The sequence below is a fragment of the Cydia fagiglandana genome, chromosome 7, assembly GCF_963556715.1.
Source record: "Cydia fagiglandana chromosome 7, ilCydFagi1.1, whole genome shotgun sequence".
In the NCBI taxonomy this organism is placed as follows: domain Eukaryota; kingdom Metazoa; phylum Arthropoda; class Insecta; order Lepidoptera; family Tortricidae; genus Cydia; species Cydia fagiglandana.
In genome coordinates this window covers 10478902-10498253 of record NC_085938.1, presented here as the reverse complement: position 1 = coordinate 10498253, position 19352 = coordinate 10478902, and the positions used below count along the sequence as shown (strand labels likewise).

The 19352-nt window shown below is 37.6% G+C and overlaps 2 protein-coding genes and 1 long non-coding RNA gene across 3 annotated transcripts in view; 1 reads left to right on the top strand and 2 right to left on the bottom strand.

The window, feature by feature from the left end:
- Positions 1-7926, bottom strand: part of LOC134666316 (uncharacterized) — a 60643-nt gene extending 52717 nt beyond the window's left edge. The window contains exon 1 of the long non-coding RNA XR_010098480.1: positions 7448-7926. This is a non-coding gene — a long non-coding RNA (uncharacterized LOC134666316). The remainder of the gene's footprint in view (positions 1-7447) is intronic.
- Positions 1-19352, bottom strand: part of LOC134665840 (cystinosin homolog) — a 231110-nt gene that overhangs the window by 124042 nt on the left and 87716 nt on the right. The gene's annotated exons all lie outside the window — the stretch shown is intronic.
- Positions 8489-19102, top strand: LOC134665817 (ATP-binding cassette sub-family G member 5). The gene is made up of 12 exons (XM_063522804.1): positions 8489-8650; positions 9386-9503; positions 10092-10276; positions 10967-11111; positions 11509-11640; positions 12073-12213; positions 12646-12850; positions 12945-13062; positions 13229-13322; positions 13938-14076; positions 14711-14896; positions 18605-19102. Exons 1-12 carry the CDS (start codon positions 8597-8599, stop codon positions 19005-19007), a joined length of 1920 nt encoding a protein of 639 aa, XP_063378874.1. The 5' UTR covers positions 8489-8596; the 3' UTR covers positions 19008-19102.

The following is a 19352-nucleotide window of genomic DNA, read 5'->3' as shown; positions in this document are numbered from 1 at the left end:
TACTAAATATTAATTAACGCGCCCAAACATACCCAACTCCGTATAACCTACGCCAATGCCTGCAGATGGCTTGAATGTAGGATGAGACCCTGAAAATTGTCCGAACGGCCAATACTAAGTAGCGTGAAGGCAATGCAGCCAATGGTGCGCGTACGCATTAATAGCTGCATTGTTTGAGGCGACGTGTTCGCGCCAGGAAGGTCAGAGGATAGGTTTCTCTGGACTATAACCGCGAAAATCGAAGTTCGCATATTGCGGACATCTTTCTCTGTCACTTTAATTAGGTACGCCTTCATTGGAGTAAAATAGGAAGATCCCGCAATTTGCAAATTTCGGTTATAGCTTTAGGCCCTGTACTCTGGTTTGGAATATGCATGAAGCATGTTAGTGCCTCATGCATATGCATAGGGGATCCTTAGAACTTGGTTCTTGGCTGGTTTTCTAATTTAAGACCAATTGCTTCGCTTTTCGTCAATTTTACAAGTCGTCATTTTAACACATCTGTTGACCTTACATAAGTCTGTATGACATCAAATAACATGTATGTAAATTGAAACGATAGTATATAAACAAGACTTCACTAAACAAACATAACCCACTGCCACCAAAACAACCAATCTGCCAAACGATCAATCATAAATAATGTATTACTGTAATTGTTCATTATAGTCTTAAGCAGGTCAATGACTGACGAAGTAATTAGGTACTTAATCAGTGGGTTACTTTTAGTCCACAAGCCGACAGACACGAATATTGGAAAGAGCCCAACGGGATAAAATCCCAAAGTCACGATTATCTTATCCGAGCTCTAGAATAGATAAGTAGGTTTCCTAGTTGGCTTATTATAAGAGACTTAACATTTATGGTCACGAAAATCATTAAGTAGTTATCTGGCAAGAATTCACAATGTTTGTTAAAAGAAAACACATACAATACAATACGAAAGCTCACAGTTCGTCATGTGAGTTGGTCGTTGTATTGGGTCGAAAATCGTACCGCAAAGATTTCAATTTTCTTCCCATAAAATCCTTCCCACATTCATTTCTTTACTATGTAATTTAACATCACTCCAATAACACTTAATTATAACTGGTCATAGTGATCACTTTGTATGATCCAGCAAATAAAGACTGATGTAAACGTTAGCAAATTGCACAAACTTGTAAGTAAGTTGCGAATAATTAGTAGGGGGAAGCGGGGTAGATAGGCACAAGGGGCAGTTTTGAACACCCACACTAATTCCTTAACTAAAAACTTATGTTCACCTTTTGCAACACTAAAACGTGGCTTTGTATGTGTGAGTGAGGTACGAGCTTCGGCACATCTCTCCTGACAGCCGTTGCCGCTTGGTGCCTGAAAACGTGTTTCCGCGGTCGCATAGTAAATAAATTAGGTGTTTTTTATCGAGTTGTGGTGCGAAATTTTAGACTTTACCGGATGAACATCATAATGAGCACTTAGTACGTTTATTCAGTAATAGTGTTAGCTTATTATTTTAAAGTAATACTTAATAGTATATTTTTAATAAATTATTTTTAATTTTTTTGACCATTGGGGTACTTTGGTACAATAAAGATTGGGGCAGTTTTGAACATATCAAAGTGCCCCTCTAGTGTATCTAAGTGCCCCTGCCAGTTTTTGTTGTGATTTTTTTTACTGTGTAGTATTTTTTTTACGTACAAAGAGAAAGAAAATTAACAAAGAAAAGTTAAAACAACCAAAGTAGCTTTTTGTCAAAATCTGACACTGAATTCATTAAAAGTTGTTTTTTGTAGTGTTAATGCAGCTGCTGCTTAATAACTGTAGTATGTTCTAATAGCACCGCACTTAATAGACGTTTTATAATGTTGAAAAAGTTTACTACTGGTCAGCTAACCGAGTTGGTCTGTAAAGTGTGCTCTGGGGGGCAGTTTGAAACACTTACCGGGCACTTTGATTCACGTGCCAAAGTACCCCAAAATGATGTATCAAAGTGTCCCATGTAATGTATCAAAGTGCCCTGCAGGTGGGGCACAATTGAACAAATCCCATTTTTTGTTAAAATCCATATATCTCTTTTACTGGCCATAAATTTAACAAAAAATGATACACTTTTTATACCTTAGTAAATTTGTCATCTAGTAAGTACAAAAAAAATGTATTTTTAGTTCATTTTGGGGCCTAAAATCGATTTCAAAAAAAGGTGTACCAAGCTGCCCCGCTTCCCCCTAAGCATTGCAATATTTTTGTCCGATTCGTTTGGCCTACAGCTTACATCATACATAATTTATTTTATTTAAAATTGATAATTTGATAGCGCAACGATTGCACGTTTGTTGCACGTAGGAAGATTATATTCTCAGAATTATACCTACATATTTCTAAATTAGTTTGTAATACATGAAGATACTAACGATACTTATTAAAAAATAGGCATGGGGGTTTGGGTAGGTGGTTAACGTCTCCATCAAAGGTGTCCAAACACACTCTCGGAACCAAATATTCGTAGGTAAATATTAAATTTTGCATCATAAATTCATAATTTAAATTGGTAACTCAAGTCTAAGATAGCTACTAGGTATTCTATGTTCAAGTCCTTCAGTGGGAAAGATAATGCAAGTATATATTAGACATGTTATAATTTGCCCGTATATCTATTAACTTACGCGCCACTAATCACTGCGTACCCGCTCATTACAGCATAATGTTTCGCAAACGCTACCTGAGCAAACTCAATTGTAAGCTCACCACTTAATCTAGTTTAATGAATAGTCCACAAATGTTGAGCAAGGTCAATATTTGCGAATTACTATGGTAAGCCAAACAGTCTGAGGTAATATTTGTTTAGTTACCGCACTCCATGCGTAAATCTAGGTCTTCTGTGTAAGGTGCTAAGGTGAAGAAATTATATGTCAATTTTAGTCATTTATTCAACATTGCATTGTCATGTACAATAAGGTGTAATTTAAAGCGATAAGATTCAAACCACTTAGAAAATCATGCATTATAATTAAGTTACATGATTTTCTGAGTAATTTATTTGGTCGTTATAATTTATAACGTCCGCCTTAGTTTTCCTACAGAAGATTAAACTAATAAAAGTGCGTGGGTTTAATAACCGCCTTTTATAGCTTTTTGCGTAAGAATTGATTTAAATAAATAATATGTGTCATAATATTATGTGTCAAACAGATTTTTTATTGTTTATATAAATATAAATACCTTCCTATGTTTGAATTACATGATACAAATCGTTTAAGTACGTTAGGTAAAATAAAGATGATAGGCATTTGGGTGTGATGTGACGCTGACACTGCCTCTCACCAGAGTCATGCGAGCTCCCATTGCTATTTTGCCTCAACTTCGCCTCCGCCTTGTAGTCTCTTCTTCCTTAGCCTTTGCTGCAGAATCTCCGGGCTGGTGCTACCCCAGTATCAGTTAGGTAAAATAAATGTGGTTATATGCAATTAAAACTGCACGAGGCCATGTGCTTGACGAGAAATAAGAGCTTATGGAGGAACCTGGTCTTCATGATGTCTCGATCCTCAGTATTGAGGGACTGACTGAAGAAGAGATGGTAGAATAAAAATACTGAGTCAGACTTAACATACTCGAACCACACGGAACAAGAGCCTACGTCTAAGATCTACAGTTATCGAAACGAGAACATTTTTATGGCGTCAATATTCATAACCAAAAAGAAGCGAGTGACCACAAGAGCGTGAGTCTGAGCAAGTTCAACGCTCCAGAGAGCGTGGCGGGTACCGTAACTCTAATGTGTCCATGCACGTGTGTTAACGATATGATTGACGTATTTTTGTTCTAATCTCGATTCACATAAATAGCAATACTTATACCTTTAAACGAGCAATTCTTGTATATTAATTGATTTATATATATTTCGGGGACCTTGGAAATGGCTCTAATGATTTCGATTGGGAGGTCGAGGGGTTTACGGGGGCGAAAAATGTATCTTGCTAGGTCTTATCTCTGGAAAAACGCAAAATTTTTGAGACTTTATGTTTTCCGAGCATAGCTCGGTCTGCCATTAGGTATTGTATCAATAATGGTTTTTTATTAGATTTGAAAATATGCAATGAGGCTGACATGTTCACCTAGAGTGTCCTAAAGCCTCTATAAAAATCAGATAAAAAAAAATCTGCAATCGATCGGTTAGTTAGACATGACTCTAGAATCGCATTGTAATTTGGAAAAATCTGGTTACTGCATTTGTAGGTTCGTAGATTAACTATTCTTATAATAAATAGGCTCTTTTCAAAAATACCTAGGTAGGTAAAAACCGGTAGAGAGAGTGTAGCCATTAATTTGTTTATTAAACATTTGATTTCAAGTTACACTGACACTAGAAAAACTACGAGTACATTATTATAACGTATCAACTGCGACCTCTAACTCTAACGAGTACTTATTGATAGCCAGTAGTATTTCAAATAGACAAAACGAAGATGCCAACGTAAACAAAAGTCTAGAAATATAATATAGCAATATGATTTTCTACAAATTCACGGTCTGCGGGCGGGTCAAACATATTTAATTGGGCGCCACTGTAGCAAACAGACCGAGAATACGCTGCACATGAGCACTAAGAAGGCATAATTAGACAATTCTCAGTTGGAGAAGACGCTTTTCCATAAAACATCTTTTTAAAAAAAGCACGAGCGGTTAAAGACGAAAAGGTTAAAAAATTCCCTATAATTTATTTTTTTACATCGATAATATTCACGACAATTAGAAACAAAGCAATATCTCCATATTTCAATACTGTAATTATTGCATGTTAGTACAGAAGCTACAAGTAGTATTAAATGTTTAGTCTTCTTTCTTTAAATTTTATTATGGTGCTGGTTTTTGCAATAAGCGTTTTTATATTCTATTCTATTTTTTCATATATTCCAGTTACAAAGACGTTGGATATAGGGTGCAAAATGAAATCTAAAAATTATTTATATGCAGGTACTTATTTAGCATAAGCGTTACTTAAGTAGGTATATCAATTAAAATGCCTAGGTACTTATTCATTTCGCAAATCATTGACTTATGTATAAGTCAATGTGTTTACTAGTTTTACTAAGGCTGATGCATAAAACTTCAGGTTCACATTATTACCGACTAAGGTATTGACAGCTTCCTGAACAACTGGCCGGAGGAAACACCAAATCGGAAGTCGTGCAAATTAAGGGCAGAGGCCTTTGCCCAGCAGTGGGACATTCAAATAGGCTAAAAAAAAGGTATTGAGACACGTTTCTACAGCCTTACTTAAAACGTCACGGTTCATCAGAACCATGGTCTCGGCGGGGTCAGGTGTCTAAATGGCGTCAAGCCAATTAGACAGGCTAATGAGAAAATTTTATGAGTTGTACAGCTCCCTGCCTATCAACAATAGGTATGCCAATTAAAATATATGAGCATTTTAGTGCTTTGCTTTAACTTTTCATTAATCTTTATGACATCGCCGGCCAGCCAGCTATCAACAATGTTACGACTTGGTTAATTCCTAAGGCGCACCACACCAGAGCTCAAATTAAGCACCAGAAGCTATGGTCACGGAATATTCCTTAAAAAAACCATTCCGTCCATTCAGGAGCTTTAAGGTACAAGCAAAAATATGAGTGGATCTAAATATTCTAAATCGTAACGCTATAAACATAGGTCGTAACAAAATTCACCGACAACGCGATAACTATAAGTAACGATGAAACTAAGTTAAAATACCTACTGCGTAGAACACACCACAGCAGTGGGTCTAGTCATGACATGGTTCACTGGTTGTATGCTCTTTAGTAAGGTCAAAAGACCGAAGTCTCGCCTGCACAATTAGCAACAGCTTAATCACTTAATCAAGGAACTTCAATAGATCTTGAATCATCAAGCAGTTAAACTTTATTGTCATACTTTACAGAATTATAAAACTTCATTACACAGGAACCATCTTTATATGCATAGCGTACCCTCAAGTACCCTCCACAATATGAGATTGAAACGTACCTATTGCTTCATTTGCGCGCTCGTACTGATAATCTGATTGAATTTAAGTCAGTTTAGAATGTGAGGTCAAATTACATAGAATTAAGTAGGCATTTAATTTTAAGAAGACAAAAAATTTAAATATTTTAGATGGGACTGTTATTAAAGGTTTAGTAAATTAATATATTGTGTGTGCTCATTGTAAAAACCTTTACATATCTAGATACATATACGTGGGTACCTAATGGTACTCTTTGCAAGTAAATTACGTGCCTACATGGCAGATTTTTATTTCGCTCCACTGACTCTTGGCTTCGAGGCTCTGAGTCCTGAGTCACATCCTGAAGGAGTTCGATAACATTTGTATTGTCTTATTTTTGTCATATCATCGTATTTTCCGCAATTTGAGCAATTTTCTTGTAAGGCCAATAAACTTGGTTTGGTCAAGGGTAATTAAACCACCCCTACAGTAAATAGACGATGTGAAATTTAAGGTTACATAGGTGGCAGGCCGACAATGTTGCATTTTTGCAACATTAGTCCTGCAACGTTGACGCAGATGATGTCCATTGATGTTGCAGGATTTGATTGATGATGATGATCCCTTGTTGTACATAGTTCTTCTAATCTTGCAATCGACAATTTTATTTCCGATTTCAATGTGTTGATCGCGACTTTGAGTTTACCGCTAATTTAATATGATTTTTTGTATAGTTTTGTTTTTTAGTGTTCCGTACAAAACTTTGTTTACGGAACACTTATGGGATCACTTCGGTCTTGCAAATCAGTTATTTTTAAATGTAGCGGCAATGTCATTACATTTTAATGGGTAGTTCGTTAGTCGTTACTGATTAGAGGCCTTCATAATCAGTTTTTATGATGAATGTCAATGTGAAACTCATACATTTCGACACAAAGATTAGTAAGAAGTTTAAAAAGTATATAATATATTTCATAGTGGGGTCACCACACCACATGTTATTGGTGTTTTTGCATTAGATACTCCATACTCGTATCTTTTACTCGCCTCGTTTTATTTATTTTATGGTATTGGGCTGTAGGTACTTAATGTACCTACGTAAGATTTATAAATTACCCCCTATAATTATCGCTGAGCCGGCGCTTTTAGCTTCCTGCAAAAGTCACGATTTGCAGCGCAAACTCATTAGTTAAACCGATATGACTCAGCTGACCTGCGACGGGGTCAATCGTATTATACCATTTATACCTACTAAAATCACTGCTTTCGATTTAACGGACGATTAATTGGACGGTAAACAATTTTAAATGTGTTATAATATACAAAAATAACATATACAAAAAAAAATAGAAATTTCTTATGAACAGGTCAAAATGATAAATCGGTATTCATTTAAGATTTGATATCAAGAGAAAACTAAACCCACCGATAACCGGTACCCATAAAATATGTCTATTAATATTCAAAGTCAAAACACCCATAGATATAACAGTGTCAACTTACCCAATAATAAGACGAACGGTACTCCACAGAAATACAAAAACTTCACTGAAACCCACTTTACACACCGACCGGCCAAACTACCAAGCACTCAAACACGTCCAGAGTTTCTTTAAAAACTTTGAAAATAACCTTTCAGTTCAAGAATTCGTTAGTTTCGATTTTAAAGATTGTTATTCTTTTACCATGCTGCCGTTTGCTGCGTCCGAGTTTGACTGAGCAGTCAGTGACACTGCGCATGGCGCCTTCCCTCTCTATCTAAGACTTGGTGTATGGGAGTGAGGGAGAAGACTTATCATTGGAATTCATGGGTATAAGCTGGTTGGATATGTGTGGGCGTTCGATGGTTGTGTGGTGCAAGGAAAGGAGACAGAAAGCCTTATTGGCAACGACGCATTGGAAATGTGCGGAAAATGAGGCGTTAAGGGGGAGCATCTACTTTTGTCTAACCAGCCAAAATAGTGAAAACTCATGGACTTTTATAAAATGAGTATAAACGGTCTTATGATTATGTCACAACTTCTAAATCGTGCCTATAAATTGGAATCTATACAATTCCAATCTCAAAAGAAAATAATATTTTTTCTATAGAAAAATGTTGATTAAAACTGCATTAGTTTGTTAGAAATAGACATTCATGCACGTTAATTTTAAGAGGTGCGATATTTTTAGTTTATTATATTCCTATCTGCCCAGATTTCTTTGAAATCTCTATTCATTAATATTGTGGTACTTAGATACAAATTAAACATCTGTTGTTGGTAAATTTTGTTAAAACTGAATAATATAGATAAACAACTGAAAAAATATTAAAATACCCTCCCGTCAAAGAAAGCATATCTAGCAACTAGCACTCACTTCCCCTTAACTAACTCACCAAACTACTCTGTAGCAAAACCAACTTAGAATCAACCGAATGCAGTCTAAAATCGCGTGTTGCCGCCGTACTATAAAAATGAAGTACAGTTAGTGAACAGAAGTTAGTCACAGGTGTAACTGGCAACGTCGCTTAACGAAAAGTTAACTTTGAAGTTAATCACATAAGCTTAGTTTGCTAATTCTTAACTAGGGGACGGGTGTGTCGCTTTAAAATGCATTTGTAAATGTTTTTCGATTATTTAAAGCTTTAATTTAATATTAAAGTGATATAAAATGGCAGGGGGGAACTATATGTTGCAGTTGTATAATGTGTTTCACTCAGGACAAGTAAGTTTGTTGAAATGTTATTTTAATAATTTGATTAGTTTTGTGTGTGTTGGTGGCCTTTCGTTTCACAATGCGATACTTGATGTAAAATATGATTTTGACACGACTAAGTGGTTAATTCTAAATTATTGATTAGAAAACCTGATTAACTTTGTTTTTGTTTTTCAATTTACCTACCCATACAACTAGAGCATATAAAACATGGGTAAGATTATTTTTTACAGGTGTTCAATTATTAATTACCTCTTCATAACATAAGTATTGTACCTACTTAAGTATATAAGTTGCTATAATTACTGTAAATTTAGGTACACGAACATTTTCAGGTTCTTACTTTACGACCCAATAATAGTTTTCTTACAAGGAACAGCTCGTTGATATCTTTTGTATAGGAGCGCGATCGTCACTCCACGGAACACGCGCGGTAGGGTATCAGTTTGTTTTTGTACCAATATTCGAAACTTATTGGAATTTTCGAATACCTACTTAAATTGTATTTAAAGTAGTGTTATCGTGTCTTTTCAGTTTACATACTTAGGAGCATTACTTAGGTAACTATTATATATATTGTTGAACAAGATAAAGTAAAAATAATAAAACTCAACTCTTAGCGAGATTGTTTTGTTTGGATGTTTAAGTATATTACTTACTTATATTATTTTTTGTATAATATAAGCAATAGGTACTTATTTATAGATTATATTATAACAAAGCTGATATACCTACATATGTTAGGTGGAACCCGGCAGCTTATTCCAACGCATCACGGGCGGGGTGAAGACCGGAATCATTCTCAAGGATGTCTCCTTCACCACTCACAGCGGGGAAGTCACCGCGATACTTGGCTCCAAAGGTATAATATACTAACTTGTGGGCTGTTAGAGTCCCAAAATAATTCTGCTGATCTACTGCTAGGTAAGTACGTCGTCTCCTGGAAAGGTGATCGCTACGGCACTTACGGATTTAAGGGCTGTGCACACCGGCTTGCGTGTGCATGACGTGCACGCGCGCGTGCGCTATAATGTTGGAGCCGCACACGCACACGTCACGCAAGCGGTGTACCGTCTCTCATAAGGATCTGTATACTACAACGCTGCACGCGCACGTACACGTCACGCACACGCCGCCGGTGTGCACTGGCCTTTAACCGCGACGTTCTACAGCCCCTTTTGGCGCTTGAATAACAACATGGCGCTAACACTAAGTTGCCAAATGCCAGATCAGCATATAAATACCTATTGACTGATACCAATGGCAGATTCAGACTCGTATCCTAGCTCACGAGATTTGTCTGTAGTCTGATGACTATACCTGTGGCTCCATTCATCATCATATTCATTCATCAACAGTACAAGATTTGTCAATTAAATACCTAATTATCAATATAGGCACTTCTTTTGTTTTGTTCTTCAGAGCTCTTCAACTCCTTACAATTTTTTAGGCAGCGGCAAACGCGCCCTCCTCGATGTGATCGCCCGACGAGTGGCCTCGAAAGGCCACATTCTTCTAGAAGGAGTGCCTCTAGAAGAGGAACAGTTCAAGAGTTGCTGCGCTCTTGTCCGCCACTCGACAAGGCTGCTGCCTGGGCTTAGCGTTCAGCAAACTCTCGCTTTGTCACTGACTAAGGTAAAGCCACAAAATAAATAATAGTACTAGGTACAGAAGACACGCTCTAACAAAACGCGTCTGTTACGATCAGGACAGATATGGCCGCTAGGTGGCGACAGCGCCACGTGCGGCTTATGGCTGTAGCCACCAAAATAGGTGTGGAACGGATGTACTTTTAGCTACCTGTAGAAAAGCGACGAACTCGCGGAGTGAGCCACGCCTGGTAAAGGCCACATCCTTTTATTTTTTAAGACTGTCTCTAAAATAGAAGCAGTTTAAAAGCTGCTGAACTCTGGTCCGCCATTCAAAACTTTCTTCTTAATTCTTCAGAGTACCACAGAATAAATAATAGTACTAGGTACAGAAGACTCGATCACTCCCTAACAAAACGCGTCTGTTACGATCAGCACAGATATGGCCGCTAGGTGGCGACAGCGCCACGCGCGGCTTATGACAAACCCCAAAATTGGGGCCGAACAGATGTACTTTTAGCTACCTGTAGCAAAGCGACGAAATCGCGGAGTGAGCCACGCCTGAGAGTACATACAATCAATTATATCTATATAACCGGTGTATCTAAATAGCCGGCTGTCATTGTTACAACGTTCGTAATTTTTTCGGAGTTTCATAATTTACTTTCTTAGTTGGTGCAATGTTCCGATGCAGCTGCTTTGATGTAATTAGCCCTAAATTATTATTTTCTTCTAGGTTTCCGGATATCTAAAGTCATCTAAAGTAAAGCAAGTCATGGCGGACTTGGCATTATCGCAGGTGGCACACAAATGCGTGACTACCCTAACAAAAAGCGAATACAGGCGACTGGTTATCGGCGTGCAACTAATTCGGGATCCATGTATGTGTAGCCCCCATTATACTTATCAATTAATAAGCCAATTATGGCACCATTTATCATAGCCCATTTGAGTTATATGTGCATTTGGGCACACGTCGCAAACTTGAGTCTTTTATCCTCTTCGAATAAGAGTAGTTACGTAGGCAGGTGAAGGAAAACATCGTGAGGAAACCGGACTAACCCCATTAAGGCCTAGTTTACCCCCTAGGTTGGAAGGTCAGATGGCAGTCGCTTTCGTAAAAACTAGTGCCTACGCTAATTCTGGGGATTAGTTGTTAAGCGGACCCCAGGCTCTCAAGAGCCGTGGCAAAATGCCGGGACAACGCGAGGAAGATTATGAGTTAGTTACGTATAGGTATCAACATTAACTGTAGCGTTCGATATGTCTATATTTCAGTGATACTGCTACTGGACGAACCGACTTGGGACCTGGATCCCCTGAACACATACCTGGTGATCTCGATATTGTCTAATGCAGCCAAGAAATACTCCACAGCCATCATACTTACTATGGAGAAGCCGAGATCTGGTAAGAAAAGCTAAATTTTGACAATCAATGACAGGAACTAACTAGGTACCTAGACAACAACCATTGATAGATACTTGCATCACCAACGTTACTATTAGACAATAGTATTCAACTATTATTGCACTCCAGTGACCCACTGGCCTTAAATTACGTCATTGTTTTTTGACGATTTTTCAGATAAAATCCCCCCCCCTAAAATCAACCAAAAATCATGCTTCGAATAACCCCGTTTCCTCCTACATCATGCTACCATCATCCGATGGCCAGCCCCCCCCCCCCCCCTAATTTGAAATGACATTTATGAATAGCCCCTATGCTTCGTATTACCACATCAAAACTGGGTACAGTCAACTGCAGAGAAAAGGTACCACCCCTGCATACAAACTTCTATGTAGCGGTGTACACTCAACATAAACTCCTTTTTTGTTATAGACGTGTTCCCATTCTTGGATCGCGTGGTATACCTGTGCCTGGGCGACGTGGTGTACGCTGGACCCACAAGAAACCTGCTCGACTACTTTGGCAGCATTGGATTCCCTTGCCCGCAGCTCGAGAACCCACTGATGTATTATTGTAAGTAGCTGAAACAATGCTTCAAGGAGATATAAGAAGAAATTTACGTTGGTATTTGAATAAAGTCCTACCTTATATATGAAAAGGCCCAAATTATTGTTCTGTTTAGTTGTAAGAGAAGCTAGATGTTACTTACTTCAAATTCTGCTTTGTTCCATGATAGCAGAATGGCGATTTTGGGGCATAAACTCATCCTGTCCCAAACTATCCTAAACTTCCCTGTAGATTGTAGAACACCGATAGGTTCGGAGTTGCAGACGACTCATTCATTCTTCTGGACAGCATCCCTTTGACTTTTATCTTCAGCACATTTTTTTCAGTGCCCATTCCTTTCATTTCAACTGTGGACAGACACCTTCAACCAATGATCTTTTATTAATATAGACGCGTCACGTTCATAGTTGACCAGCCTTCAATACATTTTTTTTTCAGTATGCCTATCAACTGTAGACAGACGCTCTCGTGAACGCTTCATAGAGTCCAACCACCAGATCGCAGCCCTAGTCGAGAAGTTCAAACTGGAAGGCCAGGCCATCATGCAGGGCAATGTCAATGAGCATAGGATCATCAACCCCAATAAGATGCAGCTGGGATATGGCAAACCTAGCGGCGCCAAGGTTATATGGATGTTGTATGTGTAAGTACCTTCCTAATCATGTAGTTATTGTGGTAATATGTAACGCTGAAGGCTGTGACGTAGTCACCTAATCCTTTTTGTTCTTTCTTTTCAGGAGAATGCTGGCTTCGATATTTAACTTAAAGAAAAACGGATTGAAGCAAATGTTCATGCGACTATTCTCCTTGCCCTTGTATTTCTTGATATTATGGGCTTTCTACTTTGAAGCGAAGGTAATATTGTAAATGCTGGATCTAACCTAAGAATCCGGTTCGAAGGACCAATTATTTAAAGTAAATACTTACTTACTTGGCTGGCGCGGTAACCCAAAATGTGTCTTGGCCTCCAACACACTCTCACACAAAGTAAATAAAAATTACATATTTGTTGGTATTGCAGGATTATCAAAGGGCCTTCATTACAAAGAGCGGACTAATATTCAACGCGATGGTTGGAACTTACTTCATCAGCATTATGAACACCATTTGCTTATGTAAGTTTTTCCCTTTCGATGTTTTTCTATTCGTTAAGAAAATTAAAAGATAAATTCTTGTTGAGGGTAATTTAGTGTTCCGCAGGAATATAAAGAAAGTGAATTCTGCCTATTCTCTTTACTGACAGAATCTGCACGCCAACTCGCAGTTTTTTTTTACCCATTTAACCTTTTCGGGACCCGGGTATGTCCTAAAACTACGTCCAGGACCCGGGTACCGGGTATGTCCTTAAACCACGTCCAAGACCAACGGTGGGCGGGCAGCAGCGTCCCTCAAATTCGGTGTACTCGACTGCGATCGCGAACCCGCCTGCCAAGCGTGGCGCTTATGGCATTCACCCCCCAAAAAAGGGGGAGGCCTATGTTCAGCAGTGGACGTCTTATGACTGAGATGATGATGAACCTTTTCGACGCCGGGTCAAACACAAAAGCTGTCACTCGGACGCCACGTCACCGAAGTGTCAAAACTGAAATTGAACTTTATGAATATGCACGTAGGTCTATGTTGATCTGTGGTCTGTGACCATTTAATCCGTCTTTGGCGTTGGACCTGCGGTGCGTATATATCGGTCATTGGCGTCCAAAAGATTAAATATTTAATACGAATTATTGCAGACGGTCCCTACAGAACGCGTTACTACCAGGAGTCTCAGGAGGGACTGTATAGCGGGGCCAGCTTGCTGTTGTCCTGCAACCTGGTCTCCTTACCCTTCTCCTTTATCAGCACTTTCGCGTCCGCTGCCATCATTTATCCGTAAGTTTTTTTTTTCTTTACTTTCATCTGCCATCGGCTTTCTTAGCCATAATCAGATTGTATGTATCTATACATTTCTTTTGGAAGGTGGTGGTTCATTAACCACCATTCCTTTTACGTGAAGAGAGAGGGTGGATTATACTCTCTGGTCTAGTTCCAAGATCTGCCACCTTTTGAGTCTTGTGATGTTATTGGTGTCGTTATTAAATAGTTCTCGTGCAAGTTCATTCGTAAATTATCCGTAAGTAAAAAACTTTTCTTGAAGCAATGAGAATGGTATGAGTGTGGGTGTGAGTACAAGCTCTTTACAGACCAACTCGTAATCTGTAACAGAATAGCAACTTTCCAATTAACGTGATCAGATAAACAGATATTGTTGATGAATATGACTATAATGAGCTCATGCAAGAAACAAGTGATTATACTGATCATGTAGGCGAAAAATATTGCGAGCTACTTATCTAAATAAATTGTTTCCTGTTCATAGGTATATGATTGTTACATACGTAAATTTAGATCCTCACAAAACCCAGCGCCACGGTTAGCCATGGCATTATATGGTTTGTATGTGATACCTGTTGTTTAGAGTTTGTGTCGGTATGTTGATGTTTATCGCTTGTTTTTCTGTCTTCAGTATCCTAGCCGACCTAACAGAAGGCTTGGACTACCTGTACTTCTCGCTGGTGTTGTGGTCGTGCTACGTGTACGCCGAGCAGCAAGCCATGGCGGTCATGATGTTTGTGCGGAACGGTCTGATCGCCGCCATCGTCAACGTTTACATCACCTGCGTCTACGTTATGCTGGCTAGCGGAGTGCTCAGGTAATTTTTTATGAATTATAAATAGGTACATTACAATACTCTTTAATGCACACCTCAAATATTTACTAACACCTACCTACAACACCTACAAACTTACCTAAACCCTACCTACACCTAAATACCTAAAGCATAACTGGCCCGATACCGATACACTGGCTGATGCGATATGGGAACGCCGGATCCGAGCTAACACCAAGTCAGAAAGGGTCTAGCCGTGTTTGTATGGGGCATCGGCCCCAGAAGCCAAATTGATTGCCGTTTTGCCAATTTATTAGGCTAGATAAAGAATGCAAATAAAGAATTTACTTTACTTTACTTTACTTTACTTTAGATGTAAGATGCTATTTCACCAAAAAAATAACCCTAAAATGCTGCAGGTTTTTGAGAAAATTAAAAAAAAAGAAAATTGGTTTTCATTTTTTTTATCTAAACTACTGAACCGATTTTTTTGTAACTTATACACATTATGTAAGTAATTTAGATGAATTATTTTAAAAAAAATGGAGTTTCAAATATCCTTATAATTAGTAATATTTTCATTTTTAATTTTTCAAAAAATTTTTTTTATATTTCCGTAATAGGGACAACCACCAATTTTGGATATTTTATAAATAAATAAATAAATAAATAAATAAATATTATAGGACATTCTTACACAGATTGACTAAGTCCCACAGTAAGCTCAAGAAGGCTTGTGTTGTGGGTACTCAGACAACGATATATATAATATACAAATACTTAAATACATAGAAAACACCCATGACTCAGGAACAAATATCTGTATCATCATACAAATAAATGCCCTTACTGGGATTCGAACCCAGGACCATCGGCTTCGCAGGCAGGGTCACTACCCACTAGGCCAGACCGGTCGTCTGTATAAATTAATTAATAATTAATAATTAATTTTATGTATAAATTAATGTTCTATAACATATATTTTTTTCAAAAATATTCATTTGGCTCAACAGGATAAAATACCGTACAGTCCGTGAGATCTTAGAAGAACCTTCGGGTCTCGGCTATAATCGGACGTAATCGTGTAATAGAAAATGACAGTTTCAATTACTTTGGTTGACGAATTAGTGGCAGTCGAACACCCAAAGAGTGCTGTCGTTTTTCTCGTCTTGAACTATATAGAGCAGTTAATACCACCATAAAATATTCGTTATTATTTCATTAGATATTTTAAAAAATTGATTTTAATGGAGACACGTTTCAAAAAGGGTATATCTGTAAATAGTCAATCGCGGGAAATTGTATATAATGTATATAAATATTTTGCGAAGGAAGCGGCAACTTTTAAGAAGAGCGATAATTGTAAATATTTTAATAAACTTCAAGACCGGGTGATAGAAGCAACAGGCATTTCCAAAAGTACTTTAAAAAGAATTTTAAACGAAGCCAACCAAAAATCTCCATCTATGCCTTTTGAAACGCCACAGAGAAAGAGACCGAAAAAAGATTATTTATTAAATTTAGATAGTTTTGATTACGACGTAATCAGGAGAATGGTATATGACTTTCATTATAGATTCAAAGAACTCCCTAATTTGAAAAATTTGCGATTGAAATTAATAGAAGCGATAAATTTCAAGGGTTCTACGTTCACGCTACGAAAAATTTTACGAAAATTGGGATTTCGGTATTGCAAAACCAAAGATAACCGAAAAACTTTAATGGAAAAACATGATGTGCGACTTAAAAGGACACAATTTTTATCTAAAATAAAAAAATGTAGAGAAGAAGGAAAAGAAATAGTATATATGGATGAATCGTACATACACACCTCGCACGTTAATGGCAAAGGCTGGTCAGACTCTAGCAACGCAGGGATTAAAAAACCAATTTCCAAAGGGCAACGTCTTATTATAGCTCATGCCGGCAGTGAAAATGGTTTTATACCTGGTGCGTTGCTTATATACAAATCTACGGACACAACGGGAGATTATCATAAGGAGATGAACAGCGAAAACTACGAGAAATGGCTTAAAAATCAGCTCATTCCAAATTTGCCGCAAAACTCCGTGCTAGTAGTTGATAATGCCCCATATCACAACAAACATACCGAAAAGATGCCAAATTCTAATACCCGGAAACAAGATATGATAGATTGGTTGAAAACTCGCAACATTCCAGTAAACACCCGACTAAAACCCGATATTTACGAAATTATCTCAAAACACAAACCAGAACATATTCAATATTCAATAGATAAAATAATGGCTGAACATGGTCATTCTGTTCTGCGGTTACCTCCGTATCACCCAGATTTTAACCCTACCGAAAATATATGGGCTCAAATAAAACAATATGTAGCCCAGCGTAATGTTGATATGAACATGACAAGCATCAGGAATCTTTTCCAAGAAAAGGTTAATATGATCGGTCCGGAAGACTGGCGAAAAGTTTGTCAGCACGCAGTTAAATGTGAAGAAAATTTCCGTAAATACGAAAATAGAATTGATAACTACAGTGACCAATTTATAATTGATACACATGACTCCGATAGTGATGATGATAGGCTCACACCATAGCATTAAAAATGGTAATATTAACGCAATTTTCTAATCTTGAAGTTTTACTTTTATATTATAAATTCAAATCTACTTCTCCTTCTTCTTGGTCGTGACCTCATGACTGAGGGACGTGACTTTATTGGGCTATTCTTTCTGTCACTGCTCTCCAGGCCGTTCGATCTTCAGCCATTTGTATAGTTGCCTGGAGTGAAGTCCTGGTAACGTCTTGGACCATATCTGTCCATCTTCTGGGTGCACGCCCTCTACTCATTCGTCCATCGACACTCCAAGCACGTCTTTTAATGCGTGTGCGTGCCACGTCTGTTTGTATGATCGAAGAAAATCCAATATGCGATAGATATTCTCAGCTCTATATAATTTCTTCCAGAAGCGATACATGGTGAGATGACATTCTGTTTTCAAATTTACCTCCGGTCGAAATTCAAATTCTGATTCCATTTTATTTAAATTATGACAATAAGTCTAATCGCAATATAGTTATCTAGCGAAATTTAATTTAAGTGCCTTTAGATTAGAGTTTATTTTATGTTGATGCTAATTGTCCACTTAACTTTTTACGATAACTTCAAAAAGTTTTATCAGCTATTAAGAAAGCAGAACAGCAGTATCACCTTCGTACGTTACCGCCGATAACCGAAGTCTTTTTCTAAATTACGAAGGTTCTTCTAAGATCTCACGCACTGTATGTATGTATGTAATGTATGAACAGACACAACCGGAAGAACTCCCGGTCCCATATCGACCACCGCGCCGCTCTGTACGAATTTGAATTTCGAACGTAACAAATTGCTAAAATGGACTATATTATTATTGGCTGTATGCGGCTTGATTGTCGTCGCGTCACGAAATTAAGTTAGAGTTCTCCCGGTTGTGTCTGTTCATACATTACATATACATATAAATATAAAAGTACGGCTAGACCCTTTATGGTAAGTATCTAAAAAGTGACCAATCGGAGACAAGAATAGGTAAGGATTTCTAATCCTATGCAAGTACAAGATAGTGACGCTACGCCATCCAAATGGTACCTACCTACCGTCATTTTCTACTGTTTGACCCTGAATCTGAATGCGGATACTTGGCAGTACAAACTCGGAATTCCGATATCACACTAATGACAAACCAATGTACCTACCTATCTAAGGATTGATAAATTTTCTTTTCTCAGATCCTACAAAGGCTTCGAAGATTGGCTCTACTACCTAACCTACATAACTCACACGCGCTACGCGTCCATCTTCCTTCACCGGAACGTGTTCAAACAGCCGCACTTCAACATTCTCCCCTACAGCGACTCGGAAAACTGCACAGCCATCACCAACCTCATCCAGACCTCTTCAAGTTTGAACACGAACTCAAACGCGAACTGTCGGTACGCTAGCGGAAAAGCGTTCCTAGCCGAAAGGTTCACGTCAAGGAGTTTTACCGGCGATATTTATCAAACGGGAGATATGAACATGGAATTCAATTTGGGAATCAGTTTTGCTTTCAGTGTTGGCATTATGCTGCTGAATAAGTTTTTGTATTTGATGCCGTTGCCTAGCTATATTAAAGATAAGTTTAGAGAATGATTTTATATTTATATGTATATGTAAGTATTAATAATTAATATGTTAATTTTATCCGTCCAATTATACTGTTATGTGATTAATTAAATTGTATGAATTATGGTCTTTGTTGATTAATATCCTGCATTAGGTACCTATTTAATATTCTATTGCTAGTTATATATTATAACAAATAAGTTGTTACCTGATATTGATTTAAGTTAATAAGTTATTGGGAATTAAGAAAACTCCTGAAGCCACAATACAATGTCTATTTCTATAAGAAAGAATACTTAAATTAGATCTTATTATAAATTACTTCTGTAAATAAAAATAGTCAGTTTACACACAAATATAAATTACAGTAAA